Here is a 27583-nt window from a genome sequence, read left to right as displayed (position 1 = left end):
CAGCATGTTAAATGTGCAACCAGAGGGAAACAAAACTCTAGACCACCTTTACTCCACACACAGAGACGCTTACAAAGCTCTCCCTCACCCTCCATTTGGCAAATCTGACCATCATTTTATCCTCCTGATTTCTGCTTACAAGGAAAAACTAAAGCAAGAAGCACCAGTGACTCGGTCAATAAAGAAATGGTCAGATGACGCAGATGCTAAGCTACAGGACTGTTTAAAAAAAATCCTTCTCTCTACTATTATTCTGACATTTCACTTTCTTAAAATAAACTGGTGATCTTAACTGGCCTAAGACAGGGGATTTTTTACTAGGATTAAACGTCAGGAATTGTGAAATACTGAGTTTAAATGTATTTGGCTGAGGTGTATGTAAACTTCCGACTTCAACTGTGTGTATTACATATTGTAAATATATGCTCATAAACATCTGTATTATACTCAGACAAATTGAATGCTTGGGTGTTCTTGGGCAAAGGTGTGTCCAAAGCTATGTAGGGAAATAAACAGAACCTGAGAAAGGGTACATATGGATGTCTGTAAAAGAAAGCCAAGAAGAATCAAGAAAATGGTTGACTGTGAGAACCTGTAGGAGTGGAGGGATATTTAAACAAAGGGGTGAGAGAGACAGGGAGAGGAAGAGAGAGTTAAAAATTATCCTCCTAGCGCAAATCCTTTTCAATCTGATCAGTGTTTGGGGATGGACTAACCAGCTTGGGACTGTAGCTTGTGACCAGGTAAGGAAACGTATTCACCCTAAAAAACACTTATTACTCCTTGATGGTTGCACTTTTTTTTGTAAATATACAAATCTAAAAAGGTATTTTTGGATTACCTTCAGGAAAATCTGCTTTGCTTTCTCCAAACGGTTGAGAGCCTGGCTATAACTGTATTTTGGAAACAGAGAGTTGAGTCTTTCGGATTGAAAGTAAATGTCTCTAAAGTTGTAGGGTGCTGTTCTTACTCTCTGGTGAAGTCTTGGATTCAGAAGAAAAAGGTAGTATAAAACAATGTGCTCAAATTTGTAGGCATAGCTTTTATTGATCTCACTCACTGTAGAAAGAGTGTTAGTAATTGTCAAGACACTTTACCTGGGACTCTACGAATGCCTATAACATGTCACTTGAAATAGGTCAATGTTTTTCATGTAAATCCATTCTACAATAGACAGATTTTTCCATAGGATCAAATGTGATATTTCAACTTTAGTATATGATCTGAAATTGTCACGTCAAACTAAGTCGTACAAATAGATAAGTTGCGACTGCTTATTTAGGAATAAAATAATTCCTTTGGAGTAACCAAATGTATTGCTGCAATTGTGCATGTTTGTTTTCAAGCTGCATTGGGATTTGGATTGTGTATTATTTATTACTATTGGTCATTTTTCCATTTTCAACATGTATGGTCATTTCTGAAATCTTGTTTGTCAACTGCATATTTTCTCAAGTTCATACTGTGGTATTGTGATTATGCTTCAATAGATATAGAATAGAGAAGTAGATTGAAATGTCAAGAAGAACCCTTTTGAAACCCTTTTTTCTAAAAGTGTAATGCTAAATCACAACATGATGATTGACTAGTGATACTGAATAGAGAATTTGTCCGAAATAGTTGGATAACAAGGTATTTCCCCAGTACATAAACACTTCCACTGTGCCAAGTCGGGTTTGGATAGTGCTAGTTACAGAGTCAATGGGAACTTAGAGTTTGAAGTCAGACGATCACCTTGGTTGTGTTAACGGGAATATTCACCACTATAGGCATATTTCTCAGTCAAATGACTTTTTTCAGCTGTTCTCTGGATGGGTTTGTGGCCACATGCTTGTGTCGAGGTCATGACATGACCTTTGACACAGGCCCACCTTTGACAACTTCAAATATTTGGCATCTCTACTTACTTGTGGTGATACCGAACCAATTATTTATTTGTTGCAGATATTTCTTATTGGTCATAAGAATACTGCATTTCACAAGTTATTTTAGAATGAAAGATTGAAAGGAAACACAGTCATTATTTTAGATAATTTCCTGTCCTCTGTGGATTACAATGAAACATTGGCTCTTCTGCAGCTTCAACTGATCTATGGTCAGATTAAGTGTCTGTGTTTTATTCTTAGCACACTTGGAGTTTTTAAAGGCATGGTATACAGTTGTACAGGAGACACATGTCCTGCAGGATCCTGATACTGTAGCTGCCCAGCGGTGAATGTCACATCGTGTCATGGTTGAGGTTAAGTCGGGCACAACTTTTAGACCTGTGCTTTAACCCTTTGCAGTGAGGTTAACATGGCTCAGCCTATTTATATGAAGTGTTATCAGCAAGCATGTTTAACCAGCCAAAATGAAGGGTCTGTTGATCACATGTTCCTGTTACTAATGTTTTAAAAACTCCAGTTAACAAAACACTTGTTGGAAACAGCATGGGTCCCACTTAGACTGTGTTTTAGTAATTACATGGATGGACCTGTGGTGGTACACTGTAATTGTGCTACACAGTCGGGGGTAGCACAGAGGGGTATGGCACAGTGGTGTCCAGAGAATGAATAAGAGCCACACTGTACGTGTTAAAGGGCAACTCCACCATTTTTCAACCTCATTTTCATTATCTCCAGCACAATAGAAGTGTCAACATGTGAAAATGGCACATTTCTAAGGTTTGTAGAAAAGAATATAAAGTAAAAAATGACAATCAAAAGTTAAAACATTTTAAAAACAGTGACTTTCAAACACTGAGATTTGCGGTGACATGGGGAGCAAGAAAATACCCTCCCTTGGACTGGAAACTTGTTGCAGGTTTTGAAAATCACTGTTTTTTAAACACTTTTAATCCTGCCCTGTGATGTCACAGAGAAGCATTTTTAGGGTGACTTTTTAACCACAGATCATAGAAACGAGCTGTTTCACATATGCAGACACTGGTTTGGTGCTGGAGATTATGAATATGAGGTTGAAAAGTGACAGAATTGTCCTTTCAGTGTTGAGCGCAAAAGGTTTTAAGGTTTTATTTCTATTTCTACACAGTTAATGTGCTAAGTATATACCCATGATATAATATATTATATGATACAAACCCATGAAGTGATATATTGTTCAATTTTAAAACTTTAATTTAGATTTAGGTTAAAGGAAATTGTGTACCATTCTTAGCACCTATAGTATACTGAACACTTATTCTATGACATTATTTGTGGAGTGCAAATATTTGCAAATACTCTGTGAGCAGTTATATTCTAGCGTATTCTATATATTGCGTCAAGGTTAACCCTTGTCTCCTCTCTACTCTTTCTAATTGATCACAGGCTTTCATTAGTCTCGTTCAAGCAACAGGGGGAATCACTGTGCCAAGTTTACATGCCAATCAGCCATGTTCAATACGCATGACGTGGGGCATGAGTCAAGCACAGCAGGGCACGAGGAGGAAAAGCTTCTTAAAAGCAACAGGACGGGGCATATGGAGACGTCAACCCACGTCTGGCCTGAATTGGCTTGTGGCCTGTAGACTGGCCCAGCTTCTCTGACCCATGTGATAACGATGCTTTGACTTTCTGAAGTGAGCAGGCCAGGGCCAATCCTCTGCCCTACCATCAGGTTTTAATCCTGGGAATCCTATTAGTGAGTCAACCTTTAGAGGAGGAAAGTCCCTCCGGGTCAGAAGACTTTGACTTGCCAAGGCTTGGGAAGATTCTTTGTGCGTAGGTAATCACCCAAAACAATAACATTTTGTCATTCCATTGACTTATTAAAGGGATACTTCAGGATTTTGCCAATGAGGCCCTTTATCTTTGATGTAATGTCCTTAAAACAAGTCAAAATGAGGCTCAGTAGTGTGTGTGGCCTCCGCGTGCCTGTATGACCTCCCTACAACACCTGGGCATGCTCCTGATGAGGTGGCAGATGGTCTCCTGAGGGATCTCCTCCCAGACCTGGACTAAAGCATCCGCCAACTCCTGGACAGTCTGTGGTGCAACGTGGCGTTGGTGGATGGAGCGAGACATGATGTCCCAGATGTGCTCAATTGGATTCAGGTCTGGGGAACGGGCGGGCCAGTCCATAGTATCAATGCCTTCCTCTTGCAGGAACTGCAGACAAACTCCAGCCACATGAGGTCTAGCATTGTCTTGCATTAGGAGGAACCCAGGGCAAACCGCACCAGCACAAGGGGTCTGAGGATCTCATCTCGGTACCTAATGGCAGTCAGGCTACCTCTGGCGAGCACATGGAGGGCTGTGCGGCCCCCCAAAGAAATGCCATCCCACACCATGACTGACCCACCGCCAAACCGGTCATGCTGGAGGATGTTGCAGGCAGCAGAACGTTCTCCACTGCGTCTCCAGACTGTCACGTCTGTCACATGTGCTCAGTGTGAACCTGCTTTCATCTGTGACTAGCACAGGGCGCCAGTGGCGAATTTGCCAATCTTGGTGTTCTCTGGCAAATGCCAAACGTCCTGCACGGTGTTGGGCTGTAAGCACAAACCCCACCTGTGGACGTCGGGCCCTCATACCACCCTCATGGAGTCTGTTTCTGACCGTTTGAGCAGACACATACACATTTGTGGCCTGCTGGAGGTCATTTTGCAGGGCTCTGGCAGTGCTCCTCCTGCTCCTCCTTGCACAAAGGCGGAGGTAGCGGTCCTGCTGCTGGGTTGTTGCCCTCCTACGACCTCCTCCACGTCTCCTGATGTACTGGCCTGTCTCCTGGTAGCGCCTCCATGCTCTGGACACTATGCTGACAGACACAGCAAACCTTCTTGCCACAGCTCGCATTGATGTGCCATCCTGGATGAGCTGCACTACCTGAGCCACTTGTGTGGGTTGTAGACTCCGTCTCATGCTACCACTAGAGTGAAAGCACCGCCAGCATTCAAAAGTGACCAAAACATCAGCCAGGAAGCATAGGAACTGAGAAGTGGTCTGTGGTTATCACCTGCAGAACCAGTCCTTTATTGGGGGTGTCTTGCTAATTGCCTATAATTTCCACCTGTTGTCTATTCCATTTGCACAACAGCATGTGAAATGTATTGTCAATCAGTGTTGCTTCCTAAGTGGACAGTTTGATTTCACAGAAGTGTGATTGACTTGGAGTTACATTGTGTTGTTTAAGTGTTCCCTTTATTTTTTTGAGCAGTGTATATTTTTGATTTTAGATTCTTCTAAGTAGCCATCCTTTGCATTGAAAACAGCTTTGCACACTCTTGGCATTCTCTCAACCAGCTTCAACTGGAATGCTTTTCCAACAGTCTTGAAGGAGTTCCCACATATGCTGAGCACTTGTTGGCTGCTTTTCCTTCACTCTGCTGTCCCATTCATCCCAAACCATCTCAACCAGGTTGAGGTCGGGTGATTGTAGAGGCCAAGTCATCTGATGCAGCACTCCATCACTCTCCTTATTGGTCAAATAGCCCTTACACAGCCTGGAGATGTGTTGGGTCATTGTCCTGTTGAAAAACAAATGATAGTCCCACTAAGTGTAAACCAGATGGGATATCGTATTGCTGCAGTGTGCCTTGAATTCAAAATAAATCACCAGCAAAGGACCCCCACACCATCACACGTCCTCCTCCATGCTTCACAGTGGGAACTACACATGCGGAGATCATCCGTTCACCTACTCTGCATCTCACAAATACACAGTGGTTGGAACCAAAAATAAAAAAAATTGAACTCCTCAGCCCAAGGACATATTTCCACCAGTCTAATGTCCATTGCTCGTGTTTCTTGGCCCAATCAAGTCTCTTCTTATTATTGGTGTCCTTTAGTAGTGGTTTCTTTGCAGCAATTCGACCATGAACGCCTGATTCACGCAGCTTCCTCTGAGCAAAATCAAATCAAATCATCAAATTTATTTATATAGCCCTTCGTACATCAGCTGATATCTCAAAGTGCTGTACAGAAACCCAGCCTAAAACCCCAAACAGCAAGCAATGCAGGTGTAGAAGCACGGTGGCTAGGAAAAACTCCCTAGAAAGGCCAAAACCTAGGAAGAAACCTAGAGAGGAACCAGGCTATGTGGGGTGGCCAGTCCTCTTCTGGCTGTGCCGGGTGGAGATTATAACAGAACATGGTCAAGATGTTCAAATGTTCATAAATGACCAGCATGTTCGAATAATAATAAGGCAGAACAGTTGAAACTGAAGCAGCAGCACAGTCAGGTGGACTGGGGACAGCAAGGAGTCATCATGTCAGGTATTCCTGGGGCATGGTCCTAGGGCTCAGGTCCTCCGAGAGAGAGAAAGAAAGAGAGAATTAGAGAGAGCATATGTGGGATGGCCAGTCCTCTTCTGGCTGTGCCGGGTGGAGATTATTATAACAGAACATGGCCAAGATGTTCAAATGTTCATAAATGACCAGCAGGGTCGAATAATAATAAGGCAGAACAGTTGAAAGAAACTGAGCAGTTGATGTTGAGATGTGTCTGTTGCTTGAACTCTTTGAAGCATTTATTTAGGCTTCAATCTGAGACATAAATGGTATCCACGAGTTCATCTCACTCTGGATGAATTGAAAATCTGAGCAATTACCAGAATCTTTCACTAGACTAAGACTTTTCTGTCATTTCAATAGTAAAACATTGTAGGGTGCACAGTCAAATACTGTAAATCTGTTTTACAGCATTAATGCTGTAGATTGCACTGCATAATGGGTAAATGCTGAACAAAATACTGTTATTAACTGTAATTGGACGCCTCCTGTAAAAAATCAAACCTACTGTATTTCTTTATTGTAATAGCTTATGCCTGCTGTAGATTCAAATTATCACTTTCAGGCACTAACCTCAAGCTGTCTGGTGAGACACATGAATATCAGACTATTTTATTAAATGTATTTTTGAAGCTGCTGTGAAGTGGAAGATAATGTTCAGCAGCTACTGGGTAGGTATTGTACGTTGACTTATAAATAAGTTATTTTATTGCTAGCCAACGTGGAATTACTGCATGTTTTTTTTTAGCTAACTTAGCTAGCTAGTTAGCTAGCTCAAGTTGACACAAGCCATTTCAGTCTGCTCTAAATTGCTTTGTAAATATCTTGCTGTGCGACCTGGAAAATAAATTACCCAGATATTAATTGTTGTGATGATGGGCTTCGCTGTACCGCAGCTTCTGAGTGCCATAGAGAATAAACTGAGTGCAGATTCTGGACCATTATGTTTTCAACATTACTACAAAGAAAATGGCTTATTTATAGCAATTAAAAAGATATGACCCATATTACTGGCAGAATGTTTTTTTTCACGGCTTGACATGCAGCATTTAACACAAACCACGTAGAGGGCCGTTAAACTACTCACGAGCCTCAGCCGCTAAAGCCAATGAGAATGACCAGTGTACCGGTGTTGTGTCGAGGTGCCTGCCGACCTAAGGTGCTTCCACTGGGCAGCTCTATCACAGTGTCGCCGGCGGTAGCTAGTAACGTGGCCAATTTAAAAATATATATTTTAGATTTCAAGTAGGATAGCAGTCTACACAAGAAATAACGAATATTGGTAGCCATCTAGATGTCATCATGATACAGTCTACTCTAGGGGGAAGAGCATGAATGACAACACCGGGACCATGTCCTCCTTAGCTGTCACAACCATGTGACACGTCCGTGTCCGTACAACCTCTCAACAACATTGTTCCATAATGCTACAGTATTAGCTAAACCTGTTCACTTTACCAGTAGTATACAAACATTAAGTGGCACAGAAATAAAGGAAAATGTTTTGAGTCTGGTAAAATCACCTGTGGTGTTGTGTAGGCTATAGCAATGTTTTATTAGTTAGCTAGGGTTTGAGGTAGGTGTATCTAGCTGTCTTATTTGTATTTGTTCAACAGCTCAATTGATTTCATAAACTAAATTGGATATATGGCTGTACAGGTTGGAATCAACCCAAGATGATGAATCCTGAAGATGTGTCAACCCCTACCTTGCCCCATTCTTCCAAGAGCTCACTGAATTTGAATGAAGACCTCTAGTGAGGTAAGTACAGTACACACACACACACCAGTGGAGGCTGCTGAGGGGAGGACGGCTCATAACAATGGCTGGAACAGAGTTAGTGGAATGGCATCAAACACATGGAGAACATGTATTTGGTGTACTTGATACCATTCCACTGATTCGGCTCCAGCATGAGCACGTCATCTCCAATTAATGTGCCACCAACCTCCTGTGACACATACACACACGACACTGGCTTGATATGTCCCTTGTCACCTATCTTTTTACCCACAGAGTAACAGCTCTGGTGCTCTTTGCCTCTCATTCTATTCTTAATTTGTCTATGCTTGTCCTAGGGTGAGAAGAGCTGACAAATCAGAACTGAGGATGATTGTTACGGAGCCCCATGAGGAACACCTGATGCGGGGCTGACTTCTCTCTCCTATCTGCTCTCCAGTCCAAACTGTTCCGTTGTGTGTTTCAGCGCCTCTAAACCCCCTTACCCTGAATAGTTGCTCTGATGACCATGGATCTAGGATTGTACCCAATCTCCATCTTGGGTACAATTAACTCCATCTTCCTCTCTCCCTTTGTCTCACTCTCTCCCCCACACAATATAGTTTTTAAATTAGTGTTGTAATGATGATCTTATTTGGTTACAATTCTTAACAATTCTTACTTCTATTGTCAATTCTGTTGTTGATTTGCTAATGTTTTTACCAATTTGAATACATTTATTTTTCTTACATTTAGATTTTAGGGAGAATTTTACTACATTTACAGCATTATACAGGCACCAAACTTAATACTGTAATTTTGCTTTACAGCAGAGATGTATGTTACAATACTATTTTCCTTACTGCTGTAAATTTACAGCAAGGAAAATAGTTAAACACATTATTTGTCTAATACACTGTAGATAGAAATATAGCTTGCTGATATAAAGAATTGCCAACTTGACATTGACATTTATATTGTTATTATTATGTATTAATCTCATCAAAATATAGGACTGGGGATTATATTTTAAGAAGTAGGCCTATCGGTAGGCGTGGTGACTTGATGATAGCCATGGGGATGGGTAAGAAGCCTTATAAGAAAGTGTCCTTGTGCTCTCTGTTACCTTCTCCTGGTTTTGCCTCACTCTCTGTCTGACCTCCTATTCAGGAAGTGCTGGATTAATTGAGGCCTTATATCTACTCGTAGAATGTTTGCTGAAGTCATTTAGGTGGTTTGATGGAATACAATCTCTGATTAGGAATAACATATAAACGCTAACAATGCTAACTTTGCGTGATAGGTCAGTAAATGCCATTCCCCAGATAAACATGTGCATAAACAACCTACTATATCCCTGGTCAAGAGCAGTTCTTTCCATTACTGTACATTGTAACTCAGGGCTACGGTGCTACTGTATCCTAGTCTGTACACACCACCTCAATCACACTGGCATTATTTGTGGCTCTTTCAATATAGCTTCTTCGGTGACAGCCCCTTGTCTCGCACAACTGTTCCCCTGTTGTTCCACTATGAATAACCTCCTAGCCCTGCCTGTCCACATTAAAATGAAAACAATCATTCATTTATCTGCATCCTGATGACTGCCTTGTAATCTGATTACACTGCCCAGGGGGGGTTCTCAGTTGATGCAGTTGGCATCATTCACTGAAGGCCATTGCTGGCTCATTGAAAACCAATAGCGGTGACTGATTGACTAAATAATTGTAGTTTAATTGTTTATGACCCTAGCTCCATTACTCCCCACCGCTGCTCTGCTCGAGTTCTGTCATCGCCATCCTGTTGCTCTGTACTGTTCAGTATATCAATGTACTTCTGATCATGCCCTCGTATGTTGCAGTTGTCTACTCACTGAAGTGACAGCATTTCTCAAGACTTAAAAAAAAGTATTTCCAATTAAGCTTTTAAAGTGCCCATGACATTTATGACTTATCGCCTTTGTCTTTTCCTTCCAGGTGGAAGCACCATCGGCCCTCACGGATAGATAGAAGCCGACTATAAAGGGATTATTTTGGCTGCCGAACACAGGAGGCACGCTGTGCCACGAGGGACCACCTGTAGGCAGACCCCTCTTCCCTGAACAGAGGAAACGGACTTTGGTACAAAGGGCTTTGGCACGAGGACCTGCGTGTTGGAACACTTCTTGAAGGAATTTACCCTGTTGGACAGGGGATTTTGGACTGTTTTGCCATGTGTTAAATCAGCTTGCCATCCGCTCCAAATGACCTCTACTCGTGGTATACATCACACCAAAAATAAAGCGTGGAAGGACAGTCTCCCTTGACAGGAGAGAACGAAAATATGCCCGACAACGCCATTCCACCCCTGATGCTTTTGCCTAAAGTGAAAATGCGTTGGAGTGGAGTACTCCCAGTTTTCATCCTACCCTCTTTGCCTCTTTTTTATCTACTCCTTTATACTCTCATATCTTCCTCGATGGCTGTTGTTAGTTTGCCGGGATTAGACTATGACTATGGAGCCCAGCCAAAGTTTGTTTGTACCCCGATTCCAGCGGATGCAGACCCCAGCTGCTTCACACCAGGCGGGGCAGCACACGGACCTGCCCACGACAGACCCAGCAGTAATGGGCATCATGGACCTGCTGCAGGGGCGCCCAATGGTAACGGCAGGAGGTCGATGGGAATGGGGATAGGAATATCAGACGAGGCCAAATCCACCATCCTGCACCTTCGCGAGAGCCTGGTGCGGCAAAAGGAGACCATCTTAGACCAGCGGGAGACGATCAGGGAACTGACTGCCAAGCTGACCCTCTGTGAGGGCTTTGGCCGGGGGGTGGGTCATCATGATGACCATCACGACAACCACCATGGACCCCCGCGTCTCAACACCCATCACCCGAGCTCGCACCACGCCTACCATGATGCTGACCACCACGGGGATCCACACTACCCACTGAACAATGGACATCGATCGGACCCACACCACCGAGGGAAGGACAACGCTGGGAGCAAGCATGGGGCCTTCTCCCCTGAGAAAACTAGGAAAACGCTACAGACACTCAAGGAGAGGCTGGAGAACTTGCAGGTCAGTGGGAACAACAACAAAGGTTGAGTAGGAAGAGGGATAGGAAGCTTATTGGTCCTTTGTGTGAATTTAGGTTATCTTATGCGTCACTACGGGGCACTGTGTCTCGCTACTGACCTGAAATGAAGCACGACAATGGGTGCTCCAGCTTTCTCTCACGCCGTGAGGATATCAGTGGCCTACAGCCCAAGCTCCATCCATGTGCATGCATAGGAAAGCCTAAGTTGATTAGTTAATTATCCTGACTCTCACCCTAGAGGATATATTGCACTGATCCCATGGGAATTCATGAAGCCTAGGAGAAGGTCTTGTTGAGTGATTGTATGACATATGACCATTGACACTAACAACCAACTTTTTATTTTCTTTATTTTCCCATGAATCAAGGAAGTTCCTGTATATACAAAATCCAACTAATTGACCAACATTTTGGGGATTCCGAAAGATCATTTTTTGGTTCTAATTGATTCGGTTTCTCACCCATTGTCTTAAAGGGATTCTAGCACTCTATAATGAATTGTAAGACTTGCTATGAGACATGCTATAGGCTTATATCCTATACAAGTACTACTAACACTTAATAACACTGGTGGTTCATAGAAAGTAGAGCCCAACCTATATGTTTTCTTTGGGGTCCGATAACGATTCAGATATTTTGTGGGACAAAACTGACCAACACCAATATATCTGTCGATTTAGTGTTTTACAACAGGGAAATTGAAAAGTTACATTTTTCCACACCAAGTTCTCCTAAATTTCCATCCAAAAGTGTAATTGTCCAAGAAATTTCTTCAAATGTTGATTTCTTACATTGTGACAATGAAAATTAGAATGGACGCTAGTGTTCAGATAAGCATGTGATTCACTTTTTTTCCATCCCCTTTACTGAATAATGAAACTATATATATCGGTCAGGCTCTAAAAATAAAGTGTTACCAAAACAAACGTGCTATAAGACATCACAGTGGCATATATCCTATACAAGCATTAATAACACTTAATAATGATGGTTCATAGAAAGTGTTACCAAATGTCTTGAGGGTGTTAGACAAAGACAGTTCAGCTGAGATTGGCCTCCCGAGTGGCTCAACTGTCTAAGGCACTGCTTCGCAGTACTAGAGGCATCACTACAGATCCGGGTTCGATCCCGGGCTGTGTCGCAGCCGGCCGGGCCCGGGAGACCCATGAGGCGGCACACGATCGGCCCAGCATCGTCAGGCTTAGGGGAGGGTTTGGCCGGCCGGGTAGTCCTTGTCCCATCGCGCTCTAACAGCTCCTTGTGGCGGGCCGGGCGCATGCACGCTGACTTCGGTCGCTAGCCGTACAGTGTTTCAACACATTGGTGCGGCTGGCTTCCGGGTTAAGCGAGCAGTGTGGGTTGTGTTTGTGGGTTGTGTTTCGGAGGACGCTTGGCTCTCGACCTTTACCTCTTTACCTTGCAGTGATGGGAAAAGACTGTAACTACCAATTGGATATCACGAAATTGGGGAGAAAAAGTGGTAAACAAATACAAAAAAAGTCCTATTATGGAAATAAATTCCAACTGATATTCTAGTTTGCTCCACAAAGTTTGAATAACCAAGCACATGGACTAATGGACTAATAATAAGGCATGCAAACATTTCCAATTGTTGGCCGACTATTCATAATTTTCTCTCTTTCTCCAGGCCAGGAATTCCTCCAGCTCCTATTCAAGCTCACTGAGAGACCTCCTGCAACGCAAAATCAAAGCACTTGAGAAGCAGCTCAGCAATCACTACGGTGGGCATCATGATTATGGTCACCATGACGACCACCACGATGACCACCATGACGACCACCACGATGACCATCATGACGACCACCACGATGACCATCATGACGACCACCACGATGACCAACATGGACCCGATCCCCATCATGATGATCGACACGATGACCACCACGATGACCACCATGGACCCAGTCACCACGACGATCACCATGATGACCACCACGAGACCCGCACCCCCACCCCCACCCGCCACAACAACCGCCACAACAACCGTCAAAACAGTCGCCATGACCGACACTATGACCGCCATTATGATCGCAGCCATGGCCGCCATGACACCCACCATAACGACCACAATGGCGAACACCATGATGACCATCACAACGACCGTCATGGCGAACACCATGATGACCATCATGACCTTCACCACGATGACCACCATGATGATCTTCACGATGACCACCATGATGACCACCATGGAAACGGTCACAGTGACGATGGTCACCATGGCAACGACGACCTTGGCCATCATCCTCGTCCATCCTATAACAGCAAGCCGCCGGCTCCAAGACCTCTTGGCCGTGGACACAACAAGCTTGAAACTGTGCTGAGCCACCTTAACCACAGGAACACTGACCCTGGTATTGAAACTCTGATAATAACCCACTTTGACACTGTATACTATTTTCCGAGTTATATCATGCATGCCGAGTTGTATTTGCAGGTACAAATACCCCGTATCAGCTGTTCATTGCTCATATTTTGCTGTCTTGTACCCTAACAGGTACCCGGAAAAAGCCAAAGAGTCCGGATGCTTTCCAGATTGGCTTCCCTATGCGCACTAACTACATATATGGAAAAATAAAGAGGACCCTACTCAACGAAATCTTCGCCCTCACTGTCTGCCTCTGGATAAAAGGGGGATCAGGGCCTGGCCTCGGCACTCCCTTCTCCTACTCTGTACCGGGACAGGCCAACGAACTGGTTCTGATCGAATGGGGCAACAACCCCATGGAACTACTGGTCAACGACAAGGTGATTGATTATTTTACATACTTTCACGTTGTGCCCCTAGTGACCAATTTGTGAAGATCTATATCTTTGTCCTCACTTCTTACACACATACACTCTCCTACTATAAGGTTTCCTACTGTGATGTGTCATAATGTGATGTGTCATACAATGACTGTACGTACATACCCCAACGAGAAGCCATGGATTACAGGCAACATTCGCACTGAGCTAAAGGGTAGAGCTGCCGCTTTCAAGGTGTGGGACTCTAACCCGGAAGCTTACAAGAAATCCTGTTATGCCCTGCGACGAACCATCAAACACATGAGAAAAGCATCAATACAGGGTTAAGATTAAATCATACTACACCGGCTCCGACGCTCGTCTTATGTGGCAGGGCTTGCAAACTATTACAGACTACAAAGGGAAGCTCAGCCGCGAGCTGCCCAGTGACACGAGCCTACCAGACGAGCTAAATCACTTCTATGCTCGCTTCAAGGTAAGCAACACTGAGGCATGCATGACAGCATCAGCTGTTCCGGACGACTGTGTGATCACGCTCTCCGTAGCCGACGTGAGTAAGACCTAGAAACAGGTCAACATACACAAGGCTGCAGGGTCAAACTATTTACCAGGACATGTGCTCCGGGCATGTGCTGATCAACTGGCAGGTGTCTTCACTGACATTTTCAACATATCCCTGATTGAGTCTGTAATACCAACATGTTTCAAGCAGACCACCATAGTCCCTGTGCCTAAGAACACTAAGGTAACCTGCCTAAATGACTACTGACCCGTAGCACTCACGTCTGTAGCCATGAAATGCTTTGAAAACCTGGTCATGGCTCACATCAACACCATTATCCCAGAAACCCTAGACCCACTCCAATTTGCATACCTCCCAAACAGATCCACAGATGATGCAATCTCTATTGCACTCCACACTGCCCTTTCCCACCTGGACAAAAGGAACACTTATGTGAGAATGCCACTCATTGACTACAGCTCAGCGTTCAACACCATAGTACCCTCAAATCTCATCACTAAGCGAAGGACCCTGGGACTAAACACCTCCCTCTGCAACTGGATCCTGGACTTCCTGACGGGCCGCTCCCAGGTGGTGAGGGTAGGTAGCAACACATCTGCCACGCTGATTCTCAACACTGGAGCTCCACAGGGGTGCGTGCTCAGTCCCTTCCTGTACTCCCTGTTCACCCACGACTGCATGGCCAGGCACGACTCCAACACCATCATTAAGTTTGCAGACGACGCCAGTGGTAGGCCTGATCAGCGACAACGACAAGACAGCCTATAGGGAGGAGGTCAGAGACCTGTCGGGTGGTGCCAGAATAACAACCTATCCCTCAACGTAACCAAGACTAAGGAGATGATTGTGGACTACAGGAAAAGGAGGACAGAGCGCACCCCCATTCTCATTGACGGGGCTGTAGTGGAGCAGGTTGAGAGCTTCAAGTTCCTTGGTGTCCACATCAACAACAAACTAGAATGGTCCAAACACACCAAGACAGTCGTGAAGAGAGCACCACAAAGCCTATTCCCCCTCAGGAAACTAAAAAGATTTGGCATGTGTCCTGAGATCCTCAAAAGGTTCTGCAGCTGCAACATCGAGAGCAACATGGTTGCATCACTGCCCGGTACAACAATTGCTCGGCCTCTGACCGCAAGGCACTACAGACGGTAGTGCATATGGCCCAGTACATCACTGGGGCTAAGCTGCCTGCCATCCAGGACCTCTACACCAGGCGGTGTCAGAGGAAGGCCCTAAAAATTGTCAAAGTCCCCAGCCACCCCAGTCATAGACTGTTCTCTCTACTACCGCATGGCACGTGGTACCGGAGTGCCAAGTCTAGGACAAAAAGGCTTCTCAACAGTTCTTACCCCAAAGCCATAAGACTCCTGAACAGGTAATCAAATGGCTACCCGGACTATTTGCATTGTATGCCCCCCAGCCCTCTTTTTACGCTGCTGCTACTCTCTGTTTATCATATATGCATATATGCAGTCACTTTAACCATATCTACATGTAAATACTACCTCAATCAGCCTGACTAACCGGTGTCTGTATGTAGCCTCGCTACTTTTATAGCCTCGCTACTGTATATAGCCTGTCTTTTTACTATCGTTTTATTTCTTTACTTACCTATTGTTCACCTAATACCTTTTTGCACTATTGGTTAGAGCCTGTAAGTAAGCATTTCACCTGTTGTATTCACACGTGACAAATAAACTTTGATTTGATTTGATAGCATTTAGAAAGGAGTGTTTCACCATTTTTAATCAACATTTTAAATAAGACGTCGCTTATGTTATCAGTCAGTTGCCCCATTGGCAGCACAAGTGGAAAATCAATCACCTCAAGGCAAGCAAGCTTACTACACCTCAGTGTCAGGTGACTCCACTCTTATCCGATCAGGCACCGGAATTTGATTTATCTCCTGTCCTCAAGGAGCGAGGCAGGAGGCAGTTACAGTTCACCTGCTGCCTGCTCTCACCTAGTCTTGCCTCCTGAGAGACAGTGGTTCTGTCTTCATTTATCATCCTCCCTAATGGCATAAGACCACAGAGGGCAAGCAGCTTACCTAGCACAGTCATGTGAAGGGACGTCTAATGAGAGGGTGGACACGGGGATAGACACATGGTCTGGGCCCATACCTCAGCATGATTCAGGGTTTCTCCCAGACAAGGGGGGATTTGGTGGTTAAACCTGGGAGATGCCTAGCTATAGCACCTGAAGGATATGACACAAAAGAAAAGAAGGCCATCGCATTTCAATTGGTGAGCTATTTGTACCTATTCACAAAACCTGGCAAATTTTTACAAAATATCTCCCTTAAAAAAAGACAACATTTGTGTTTAATTTACCTTCTGAAGGTGTCATTTTTCTAAATGCCCAAGACAATGACACTAATATCCTGTTCTGTGACAGTCAATTAAACTGGTAATAATCTCTCTTTCTCCGAACAGGCAGTGACTTTGCTCTTTTTACTCACGGAAATCTTTTGTTTAGACTCTTCGGGTTAAGCCAATCAATCAATCAATCAATTGGCCAATCATGCAATTAGTTAATTATGCCATTGCCTCTATTTTCTTTGCACAGGCAGTGACATTGCCCATGGCAATGACGGATGGGAAGTGGCAACATCTGTGCGTGACATGGTCGACACACGATGGGCATTGGGAGGCCTTCCAGGACGGTGTAAAAAGGGGATCTGGAGAGAATCTATCTGCATGGCATCCAATCAAGCCTGGTGGAGTCTTTATTCTGGGCCAGGAACAGGTACAACTCTACGTTTTATTTCTATGAATTTTCACACTCAAAGTTCTGAAAAACATAAAAGCTGGGATAGGAACCGTACATTTCTAAACAGCAATACTGGATCCCACAGCTGACACAATGTTGCCAGCAGGGAATTACTTGTCACACTTACAGTGTGTGTTTGCTGATTTTAGGATTCGCAAACACTAAAAGCTGTTAATACAATCATGTTAAAGCGGATTATCGTCTAGTTGTGTCCTGAGAAGACACAGGCTATTGCCAAAAACTAAGCTTGGAAATCAGTACATTTGTGACTGTGATATGTGGTTGTCTCACTTTGCTATCTTAAGATGAATGTAAGAACTCTATGTCTCTCTAGACAAGAGATTCCAGCCTGGTCTCAAAGACTAGACGTAAGATAGTAAATGTACAGTGCCTTGCGAAAGTATTCGGCCCCCTTGAACTTTGCGACCTTTTGCCACATTTCAGGCTTCAAACATAAAGATATAAAACTGTATTTTTTTGTGAAGAATCAACAACAAGTGGGACACAATCATGAAGTGGAACGACATTTATTGGATATTTCAAACTTTTTTAACAAATCAAAAACTGAAAAATTGGGCGTGCAAAATTATTCAGCCCCCTTAAGTTAATACTTTGTAGCGCCACCTTTTGCTGCGATTACAGCTGTAAGTCGCTTGGAGTATGTCTCTATGAGTTTTGCACATCGAGAGACTGAAATTTTTTCCCATTCCTCCTTGCAAAACAGCTCGAGCTCAGTGAGGTTGGATGGAGAGCATTTGTGAACAGCAGTTTTCAGTTCTTTCCACAGATTCTCGATTGGATTCAGGTCTGGACTTTGACTTGGCCATTCTAACACCTGGATATGTTTATTTTTGAACCATTCCATTGTAGATTTTGCTTTATGTTTTGGATCATTGTCTTGTTGGAAGACAAATCTCCGTCCCAGTCTCAGGTCTTTTGCAGACTCCATCAGGTTTTCTTCCAGAATGGTCCTGTATTTGGCTCCATCCATCTTCCCATCAATTTTAACCATCTTCCCTGTCCCTGCTGAAGAAAAGCAGGCCCAAACCATGATGCTGCCACCACCATGTTTGACAGTGGGGATGGTGTGTTCAGTGTGATGAGCTGTGTTGCTTTTACGCCAAACATAACGTTTTGCATTGTTGCCAAAAAGTTCAATTTTGGTTTCATCTGACCAGAGCACCTTCTTCCACATGTTTGGTGTGTCTCCCAGGTGGCTTGTGGCAAACTTTAAACAACACTTTTTATGGATATCTTTAAGAAATGGCTTTCTTCTTGCCACTCTTCCATAAAGGCCAGATTTGTGCAATATACGACTGATTGTTGTCCTATGGACAGAGTCTCCCACCTCAGCTGTAGATCTCTGCAGTTCATCCAGAGTGATCATGGGCCTCTTGGCTGCATCTCTGATCAGTCTTCTCCTTGTATGAGCTGAAAGTTTAGAGGGACGGCCAGGTCTTGGTAGATTTGCAGTGGTCTGATACTCCTTCCATTTCAATATTATCGCTTGCACAGTGCTCCTTGGGATGTTTAAAGCTTGGGAAATCTTTTTGTATCCAAATCCGGCTTTAAACTTCTTCACAACAGTATCTCGGACCTGCCTGGTGTGTTCCTTGTTCTTCATGATGCTCTCTGCGCTTTTAACGGACCTCTGAGACTATCACAGTGCAGGTGCATTTATACGGAGACTTGATTACACACAGGTGGATTGTATTTATCATCATTAGTCATTTAGGTCAACATTGGATCATTCAGAGATCCTCACTGAACTTCTGGAGAGAGTTTGCTGCACTGAAAGTAAAGGGGCTGAATAATTTTGCACGCACAATTTTTCAGTTTTTGATTTGTTAAAAAGGTTTGAAATATCCAATAAATGTCGTTCCACTTCATGATTGTGTCCCACTTGTTGTTGATTCTTCACAAAAAAATAAAGTTTTATATCTTTATGTTTGAAGCCTGAAATGTGGCAAAAGGTCGCAAAGTTCAAGGGGGGGCGAATACTTTCGCAAGGCACTGTAAATCCGGGGACACCCAAATTAGTATGATATGTATGGTATGGTTACATTAGACAGAAGTTTACTTAAGGCTAAAACAAAAGTAGGGTGGTTAGTAGGGGTGGATAGGGGATGGGTGGGCATATAATGCAAAAGTCTAGCAACCACAAAGGTTGCGTGTTAGAATATCATCATGGACAATTTTAGCTAATTAGCAATTTTGCAACTACTTACTACTTTTTTGCTACTTAGCATGTTAGTTAAACCTTCCCCTTAAGCCTAACCTTAACATGACACTAGGTCATGAGAAGGTTTTAAGAACAAAGGTTGATTGATCTGAACTGCCTAGTTTTAGAACATTGTTAGTGACTAACCAACCTTGTTTTAAAGGAATTAAAAGGTGAAAAACTCAGACATCTGTTTAAATAATTGCGTCTTCATCGTTTACTGTGGGATAGATTGTTCTTGTTCATGTTTTGTGGGCCTTTACACTTAATAATAATGCTGTGCTTTCCTAACAGGATGCCCTAGGTGGCCGATTTGACGCCACCCAGTCCTTCGTGGGCGAAATGTCAGACCTCCAGTTGTGGTCCCGCGTTCTCACGCCCAATGAAATCTACAGCCAGGCTTCCTGTGGAGGTCACATGGCCGGTGACCTCATCACCTGGACAGAGGCAGTGGTTGAGCTTCACGGTGGGGTCACCAAATACCCCTTCGACCCCTGCCACTAAGCACTACCCCACTCTGCCTCATTAAAAATGTCTGATCACCAAGCCCATGATGTCAGTCAACCAGCTGTACGGTGTGGCAGCAAGGGCTCTGTGCGCTACGCTGCAGAGACATTCTGCTATTTTTGCCATCCATTTCCTCTCTGTTCTGCCTTCTACCTCGCTGGGCCGAGGAACTGAGAGGACTTTAAAAGAGCAACGGTTGGATATAACCGACTGGTCATGACTACCGCTGCTCCCGAGATCCAGTACAGGTAATAGGATTCCCTGTCTCTAGATGGGTCCATCCATGTATGGCCCGGCCTTAGCAAAGCCCTTCATCAGTCAGGTGTTCAAAGAATCAAAACCTTTTTTTCTGGGACGTATTACGCCTGGATATGGTTCTCAAAGTCACAATAGTCCAGGTGTTATTTGTTGGTCTTTCTGTTTTTGACTGGTGAGCAGGATGATACCAGTGATGAAAAGGAAAGGACTGAGGTAGAATGCTCAGAAACCAACTTTGGACAGTATGGAATGAACAACCTAAATAAAGGCACTGAAAACAGAGCCCTGCAGATGGCAAGTGTATGAGTTGGAAGACATTGATAAAGATTTGATGGTTGAATGTGAGGGATTACGTAGTATTTTTTTTTAACATGAAGATGGGAGGAGCTCCTCTAGGGATGTTGTTTTTAGGCTTTTAGCCTGTCCCGACTCTACCAGAGATTTTAGAGGCCTGTTTTCTACCACTGGGTTGTACACACATGCAACTGATCAACATTCCACTGGATTTTTCACAGGAACTTAGCTCTACAAAAGCTGATGGTGCTCTGCTTTTGGTTAAAGGAGTTTGCTTTGTCTGTTTGCGGAAACATATTTTTGTAAGAACGTGTGTTTTAATAAAAGGTTAAAAAGGTGGACATTTTGTAAGCTGGAATGTCTGTTTTAACACAGCAAAACTTGTGGGTTTGGTTTCGACGTATCTCTATGAGTGTGTCTGAAATGGCTGCCAGGTTTTATGCAACAGCAGAGTTGACATTGTCAAGTCTGACTTGTGGACAGGTGCCCGCATAAATACAGGTTAACTGGCTGTCAAGAGTTCTAAGGTAATGCTGACATCTCCATGGTAACCTGTGGCTTACAGTGGGATTTACCTGACAAGTAGAGCTCTGACCCAGATCCAGACTATTTCTGTGCTGTCAGTACCATACACATGCTCTCAAATAGGCTAAATTCACACATGCTCTCAAATAGGCTAAATTCACACGTGCACTCAAATAGGCTAAATTCACACGTGCACTCAAATAGGCTAAATTCACACATGCACTCAAATAGGCTAAATTCACACATGCACTCAAATAGGCTAAATTCACACATGCTCTCAAATAGGCTAAATTCACACGTGCACTCAAATAGGCTAAATTCACACGTGCACTCAAATAGGCTAAATTCACACATGCACTCAAATAGGCTAAATTCACACGTGCACTCAAATAGGCTAAATTCACACATGCTCTCAAATAGGCTAAATTCACACGTGCACTCAAATAGGCTAAATTCACACATGCACTCAAATAGGCTAAATTCACACGTGCACTCAAATAGGCTAAATTCACACATGCACTCAAATAGGCTAAATTCACACGTGCACTCAAATAGGCTAAATTCACACGTGCACTCAAATAGGCTAAATTCACACATGCACTCAAAACGGCTAAATTCACACATGCACTCAAAACGGCTAAATTCGCACATGCACTCAAATAGGCTAAATTCACACATGCACTCAAATAGGCTAAATTCACACGTGCACTCAAAACGGCTAAATTCACACATGCTCTCAAATAGGCTAAATTCACACATGCACTCAAATAGGCTAAATTCACACATGCACTCAAAACGGCTTGGAAACAAAAATGTAATGCTCTAAAAAATCTGTTGCTTTTTATTAGTTGGGTCTTGTGTTTTTAATGCATGTAAAATGCTTATACAAATCTGAAAAATATAGCCTATGTATTGAATATCAACTGTGAAATTGCATAAACAAATACACACCATTACATTTTTGGTAAGTATAACTTATTGTACACAGCACATCCTTTCCTTATCTATCCTTTCAGTGTATATGGCCATCCCTTATCTGTCTGTACAGCATACAAATGAGGAATTTATTTTATTAGTTCACTTACCCCCATTTCAGTGTATTAAGTTCGGACTGTCTATCGTCTCATTGTTTCACGTGAACACTGATTGTAAAAGTACAGAACAATGAGCCAGATATTTTACCGGATGGATAAATGTAAAGCATCCGGTTGCTGTTTCCACTCACTACCAAATATGGTGATGAGAGGAAGCCCAGTGGCTGGCATTGGGAGAAGGTGGAGCCAGATGGATTTTGGCTGACATTTTGCTAATTCTTTCCTTGATGAAACATTTGAACTCAATACAGTTTTCTGTAATCTGTAACAAACAGAGTGGACAACGTCTTGTAAACTTTACCCTTTGCCAAAGTTTCAAAAAACTGTATTAGGAGTGCAAAAGGCGAATTTAGTTATTGCACACTTCACAAAGTAGACATTCCCTAATGTAAATATGCAAATAAAAACTAGAATTCGCCAATAGGATCTCGCTAGCTAGTGCTTGGTTCTGCCCATATTCTTGCTTGGTTCTGCCCACTATGATTAATTTACTCCCATTGAAAATAAAAGGCCCTGGTCTATCTTGGGCTAGTTATAAAAAATCTTTGGTAAAAGGGTCTGTTGTTGCCATGGTGATAGTACAGACCTTGGCTGAACATAGCCTCTTGTTGCTAATAATCATCACAACCATTACAGTATGTTTGTAAATATTTGTTCATGCACCTTTGTGAGAGGACATAGTGGTATGGATTGTTTTATAAGAGTTTATAATGCCAAGATGAGCATTAAAAAAAACCATGCTCCAGTTTATTTTCCTGATAGTGGGCTAAATGTATGTAATGTTTCCCGACATTTTGTGTGTATGTTTCTAATTCATTACATTTGAAAAAGATGATTGATTAATGAATGCTAATACAATTGGATAAAATGCAGTTTAAACATAGCATTGAATGCAGTTTCACCATCAGAATCTATGTTGCTTCCATAAAGTTTGTATAATCTCGCCTTTGGTATGCATTTTATCTGTATATAAAGACATTCTCAATAGCTTAGTTTTTCTTGTCTGTAAATATTGAACAACCTTTTATTTATTCATGTCTGTGTATTTGTTCAAAAAGTCCCTTTCCTGTGTATGTAAGCCAAAACTATAAGATCGTAAAACGTAAACAAGAAATAAATGGACTAACTCTGGTAAATATTATTGCATATTTCATGAACGGGTATTTCATGTCTTTTCTTTCATTGGTGGTCAGTCTTATGAAGACGAATAATGTTTGTTAAAACTGTGATTAGTAGAATCGGATGTGTTACTGCTTGGATAGAGCAAAAGCTTGCACCCACACCAGCCATCACAGGGTAAAAAATTCCCAACATGTAGCATACTGTGAAGGGCAGCTACTGCTATATTGCTTACACTTATCCAGTCCCTTTACAGATCTGTGAACACCAAAGGGGTAATGGGTGGGAGCTACACACAAAGGAAACAGCAGCATGACTCATGATTAGAATTATTCAGTGAGTCCAACTTGTTTGCCACAAGAGGGTGTTAGTTGCCTTTGGAGGGTGTTCTGTATGTTCAGTAGCCTATATCGTCATGACGGCATAAAGCCACAACACAAGTCAAAGTCAGAATGCTGCGGCTTTGTTTTGTATGCTTTTAAAGCAGCAATCAGCGGTTGAAATCACATATCATCTAACAAAGTATGGTACGAAAATAAATGTACTTTTGGCAAAGCTTGGGCATGATATCGGCTAAGTTTGGAATATGCAACAGCAATAGCAATGCTACAGGGCCTAATCTACAGCTGTAGCCTGTATTGAGTCACAATAGTAACTTAGCCTCGGATCTGTACACTATGTTTTTGTTGAATAGCACTTACAAACCACCCAGGAATTGTGTATGCCTTGATTTTTGCCTGTGTTGAGAACAGAGATGATAAGAGTGCAGGGGGTGCGTGCAGTTGGAAGAATTCAAATCCTGTTGCTGCCGGTCTTAAATGGCTGGGGATTCTCATTTGCCAAAACAAGACTCTCACACAGCATAGAAATGGGTCCTCTTCAAAGCAAAACATAGCACATAAATCGCGTCGGTTGAAGCAGATATTGCTATGGATTATTGAGGAGAAGGGGAATGTCTGGCAACACTGTAGGTGTCAAAGTATAGATACGCAATGCATTTTAAAACAATAGTAGTTATCTAAGCACGGAGGGCATTTGAATAGAAGTCTTGGGGCTGTACATTGCGTTCCGTTATGACCTAGATACGGTTTGCTGACATCTTTATACTGGGTGCCATATTGAATTGGTCTGACCAGGACAACACTTACAGACTAGGGCCAGGTTTCCTAAAAAACATCTTAAGGCTACGCTCATCTTTAGAACCATAGGATCCTGAGATGCTTTTTGGGTAACCGGGCCCTGGGCAACCACGCATATTCTAAACAGAAATGTCACCACAAGCTACATAAAGTTGTCCACAAACAACACAATTGAATAAGGGTATTTGGTCATAATCAAAACTTCTCCAGCCTGACAGGTTTTGCTATCAAATGTACTTTGCATGAAGCTAAGGGTGACATACTGTCTCAAAGCTCATTTGTGAATTGGAACTCATGAGAGCTGGATCTATTTTCAGCCTCCAGCAGTCTCCCACTGCTCTGGGGGAATGGGAGTCATGAGACCAGGAGAGAATGGGGGCGTCTGAACCGGGCCAGCTACACCCTAAAAAGATCGAGGGGTCAACAGTGATAGGTGATCCCATTATCATAAAATTATAGCACATTTTATCCAAAGAAATAAGATCAAGATCAAGTTCAGATTATTGCATGTTTGATGTCTAAAAAGCATAATGCTATACTTTTTTAGTATGCATCATGTTTATACTGACATTACTGTATGTGGCTGAAATATTTCCCCCTCTCAGATTGGTGGCATACACAGTACAGACAGTTATCAAATGACCTTGCCCTGCTGTTTTCTGCTGACTGTGGCCACACTCCTACAGACCTTCTACTGTGAGTTTCATGAGCTCATATTTTTTGATTAAAAAGATTCAGGGGTCAGAAATAGGAGTCCACTGATTTACATTGTTATGGACGGTCAAGACTTTAACCCTAGAGGTTTTAACCCTAGCTTTACCTTTTAATTGGCTCTCTCTGCTACCTCATCCTCACTATTTTTGTATCCATGGCAAAGGGGTCGCGGGGGTCAGACTCAAAGACCTGACTCAGAAGCTGAACACCCTGGACAACTCCTACATCCTCCTCTTCCACAATTACCCAACACTCAACCTGTACAGTCCTGTCACCACCCCCAGTGGTGAGCACAGACATTTAGTTTGTTTTTATCTGGGGGGAAAAATACTCTAATCCAATAAACTGTTAAATATATGGACAGGCAGAGAAAAGATGATGAAGGATAACCAGGATCAACTTAAAATTTCCAAATGGCTGACAATGACAAGAGTCGTGAAAATTGGGTAGCATCACACTAGGCCTATGCGCTAGGCCTGGCATCCTAATAACAGCATCACTTTAGCTAGTATCAGATTAGTCGATGTAGACATGTACCACCATAAACAATCCCCGCTTGATGGTTTTAAGAGTATTTTTTATTGATATATTTAGGAAATATTGTATTTATACAGGTGATGATACAGAGATTGAAAAACCTATTTTACATAGGGAACCTGTTTCACCCCTGTTCACCATTACCCCTGAGTAACCTCTGGCGTAATCTTGTTTCATAGAGCGTGAGTGCAGGCCGTGCCCAGAGGGATGGGAGTCTTTTGGGGAGAGATGCTGCCTCTACACCCAGGAGAGACAGAACTGGATCTCCAGTCAGTACCACTGCTTGTCTGTAGGGGGCAACCTTGCCATGGTGAATAGTGAGGAGGAGCAAGTATGAAAGAGCCATGAACCCCATCACCCAATGATACCTGCAGACGTTAAGGTTTCTTTGGAGGACTGCATTGTAGCCTATTTCTCAATTCTGTATTAATTTGCATTTCAAATATGGATCCCTTTTGAATCAAGAGATGGTTTAGAACCTATATCATGACAAATCGAAATCCTCAAAAGGTCCTGAGCTTTGGAGGTAAATAGAGAACTGAGATTTACTGAGAATTACTTGGAAATATTAGCAATATATAGGCTGCCCTATCACTCAAAGCTGTGATATTCCTTTATACAGTATACAGTGGACCTAACACAGACACGAACATAATCTATAAGGTCAGTCATGAATGTTTAGACTCATTGCATTCACTGTGTAATACATCACATTTGACACCCTCAGTTAAAGTTAATAATAGATTTAGGAGTTCTACGAAAATGTGGGGTCGTGTCTATTTGAGGCCTCCATCTGAGTGTTGCATTTTTCTCAGATCTTCCCGTGGAAGAGAGCCAAGGAGCTGAGCCAGGGAGACTCCTACTGGATCGGCCTGAAGAACGGTAACCCAGGCGGGGCTGGCACTGGGTGGACAACTCCCCGGTGGAAAAAGGGAAACTTATAGTTACAGAAGATTTGCCCCTGAAGGAAGTCTTGAGCTAAAAAAAAAAAAAGTCCCGTAAATGGATAGAAATATCATCCAGAAAATTGAGTTTGGATCTCAATTCTTTCGTTTGGCGTGGTGTCCTGTATCGAGACTCGAGACTGTATTACTGTGATTACATTACCTCAAATGACAGTATCAGATGAGGATACTTACTGTATGAGGTCCCTAGTTAAGGTCATGAAGAGAGCATATTTATTGCCACCCGTCCATTTCCTATAAGTACCTGATGCATTATTCTGCATTGATGGTTATTTGACAGAGTAACCAAATGTACATGGTCATTTTGTTTAAAAAAAAGTCAAACTGATGGAGACTCCTACCTCTACAGGTTTTGGGATATTTCTTGGTATCACGAGCCAGAGAAGGGGGACACCGGAGAGCTGTGTGCCCGGCTGTCGCAAGGAGACAGCCATAGGGCCGGTTGGTACGCCACCATGTGTAAGAACAGCCTGAAGACCATCTGTGAGAGGACCCAGGGCACCCTGCAGTGAAATTCCCCTCCTCTCCTCTTCTGAGATAGTGTGAGGTTAGGGTCCTAGGGTAGGGGTAGGGTAGCCACAGTCAGCATGAAAAATCCAATGTGTCTTTTGTGGGCCTAATTGGTAATTATGCAATGTATCTACAACTGAAAATAAAGTTGCCGTAAAATTGCTAGCCTACATCCATTTTGGGACGTTTAAATTAATTATATAAACCCATTGATTCTTGGGACCCTGATTTTTTTCATTTTTTTGTTGTGTTACAATCTGAATTTAAAATGGATTAAACTGAGATTCTTTGGTCACTTTCTTACAGCAAGCCTAAGCAAGTTCAGGAGTAAACATTTGCTTAACAAGTCACATAATAAGTTGCATGGACTCACTGTGTGTGCAATAATAGTGTTTAAGATGATTTTTGAATGACTACCTCATCTCTGTACCCCACACACACACAATTATCTGTAAGGTCCTTCAGACGAGCAGATAATTTCAAACACAGTGTCAACCACAAAGACCAGGGATGTTTTCCAATGCCTCGCAAAGAAGGGCACCTATTGGAAGTAGCAGTGTGTGGGTAAAATCACCGGAGGAAGAAAGACAAATAGAAAAAAATGCCATATTACAACCTGT

The 27583-nt window shown here is 42.9% G+C and overlaps 1 protein-coding gene and 1 pseudogene across 4 annotated transcripts; both read left to right on the top strand.

Annotated features, from left to right (window-relative positions):
* Positions 1-709: 709 nt before the first annotated feature.
* LOC139392344 (neuronal pentraxin-1-like) lies at positions 710-22236 on the top strand. 4 transcript variants are annotated; one of them, XM_071140263.1, is made up of 10 exons: positions 713-743; positions 7869-7970; positions 8288-8491; positions 8942-9012; positions 9905-10994; positions 12662-13388; positions 13532-13782; positions 16877-17056; positions 19596-21008; positions 21657-22236. In XM_071140263.1, exons 5-9 carry the CDS (start codon positions 10251-10253, stop codon positions 19803-19805), a joined length of 2112 nt encoding a protein of 703 aa, XP_070996364.1. In that variant the 5' UTR covers positions 713-743; positions 7869-7970; positions 8288-8491; positions 8942-9012; positions 9905-10250; the 3' UTR covers positions 19806-21008; positions 21657-22236. The 4 variants fall into 4 exon arrangements, with proteins under 4 accessions (XP_070996366.1, XP_070996364.1, XP_070996363.1 ...); XM_071140262.1 differs by lacking the exon at positions 713-743 and adding an exon at positions 893-1003; XM_071140264.1 differs by lacking the exons at positions 713-743; positions 8942-9012 and adding an exon at positions 893-1003.
* Positions 22237-24479: 2243 nt separating this feature from the next.
* On the top strand, positions 24480-26965 carry LOC139391687 (C-type lectin domain family 6 member A-like; annotated as a pseudogene).
* Positions 26966-27583: the final 618 nt, after the last annotated feature.

Source organism: Oncorhynchus clarkii, chromosome 32 (assembly GCF_045791955.1).
Source record: "Oncorhynchus clarkii lewisi isolate Uvic-CL-2024 chromosome 32, UVic_Ocla_1.0, whole genome shotgun sequence".
Lineage (NCBI taxonomy): Eukaryota > Metazoa > Chordata > Actinopteri > Salmoniformes > Salmonidae > Oncorhynchus > Oncorhynchus clarkii.
Note: the sequence above shows the minus strand (reverse complement) of the source record. Positions and strands in the feature narration are given on the sequence as shown.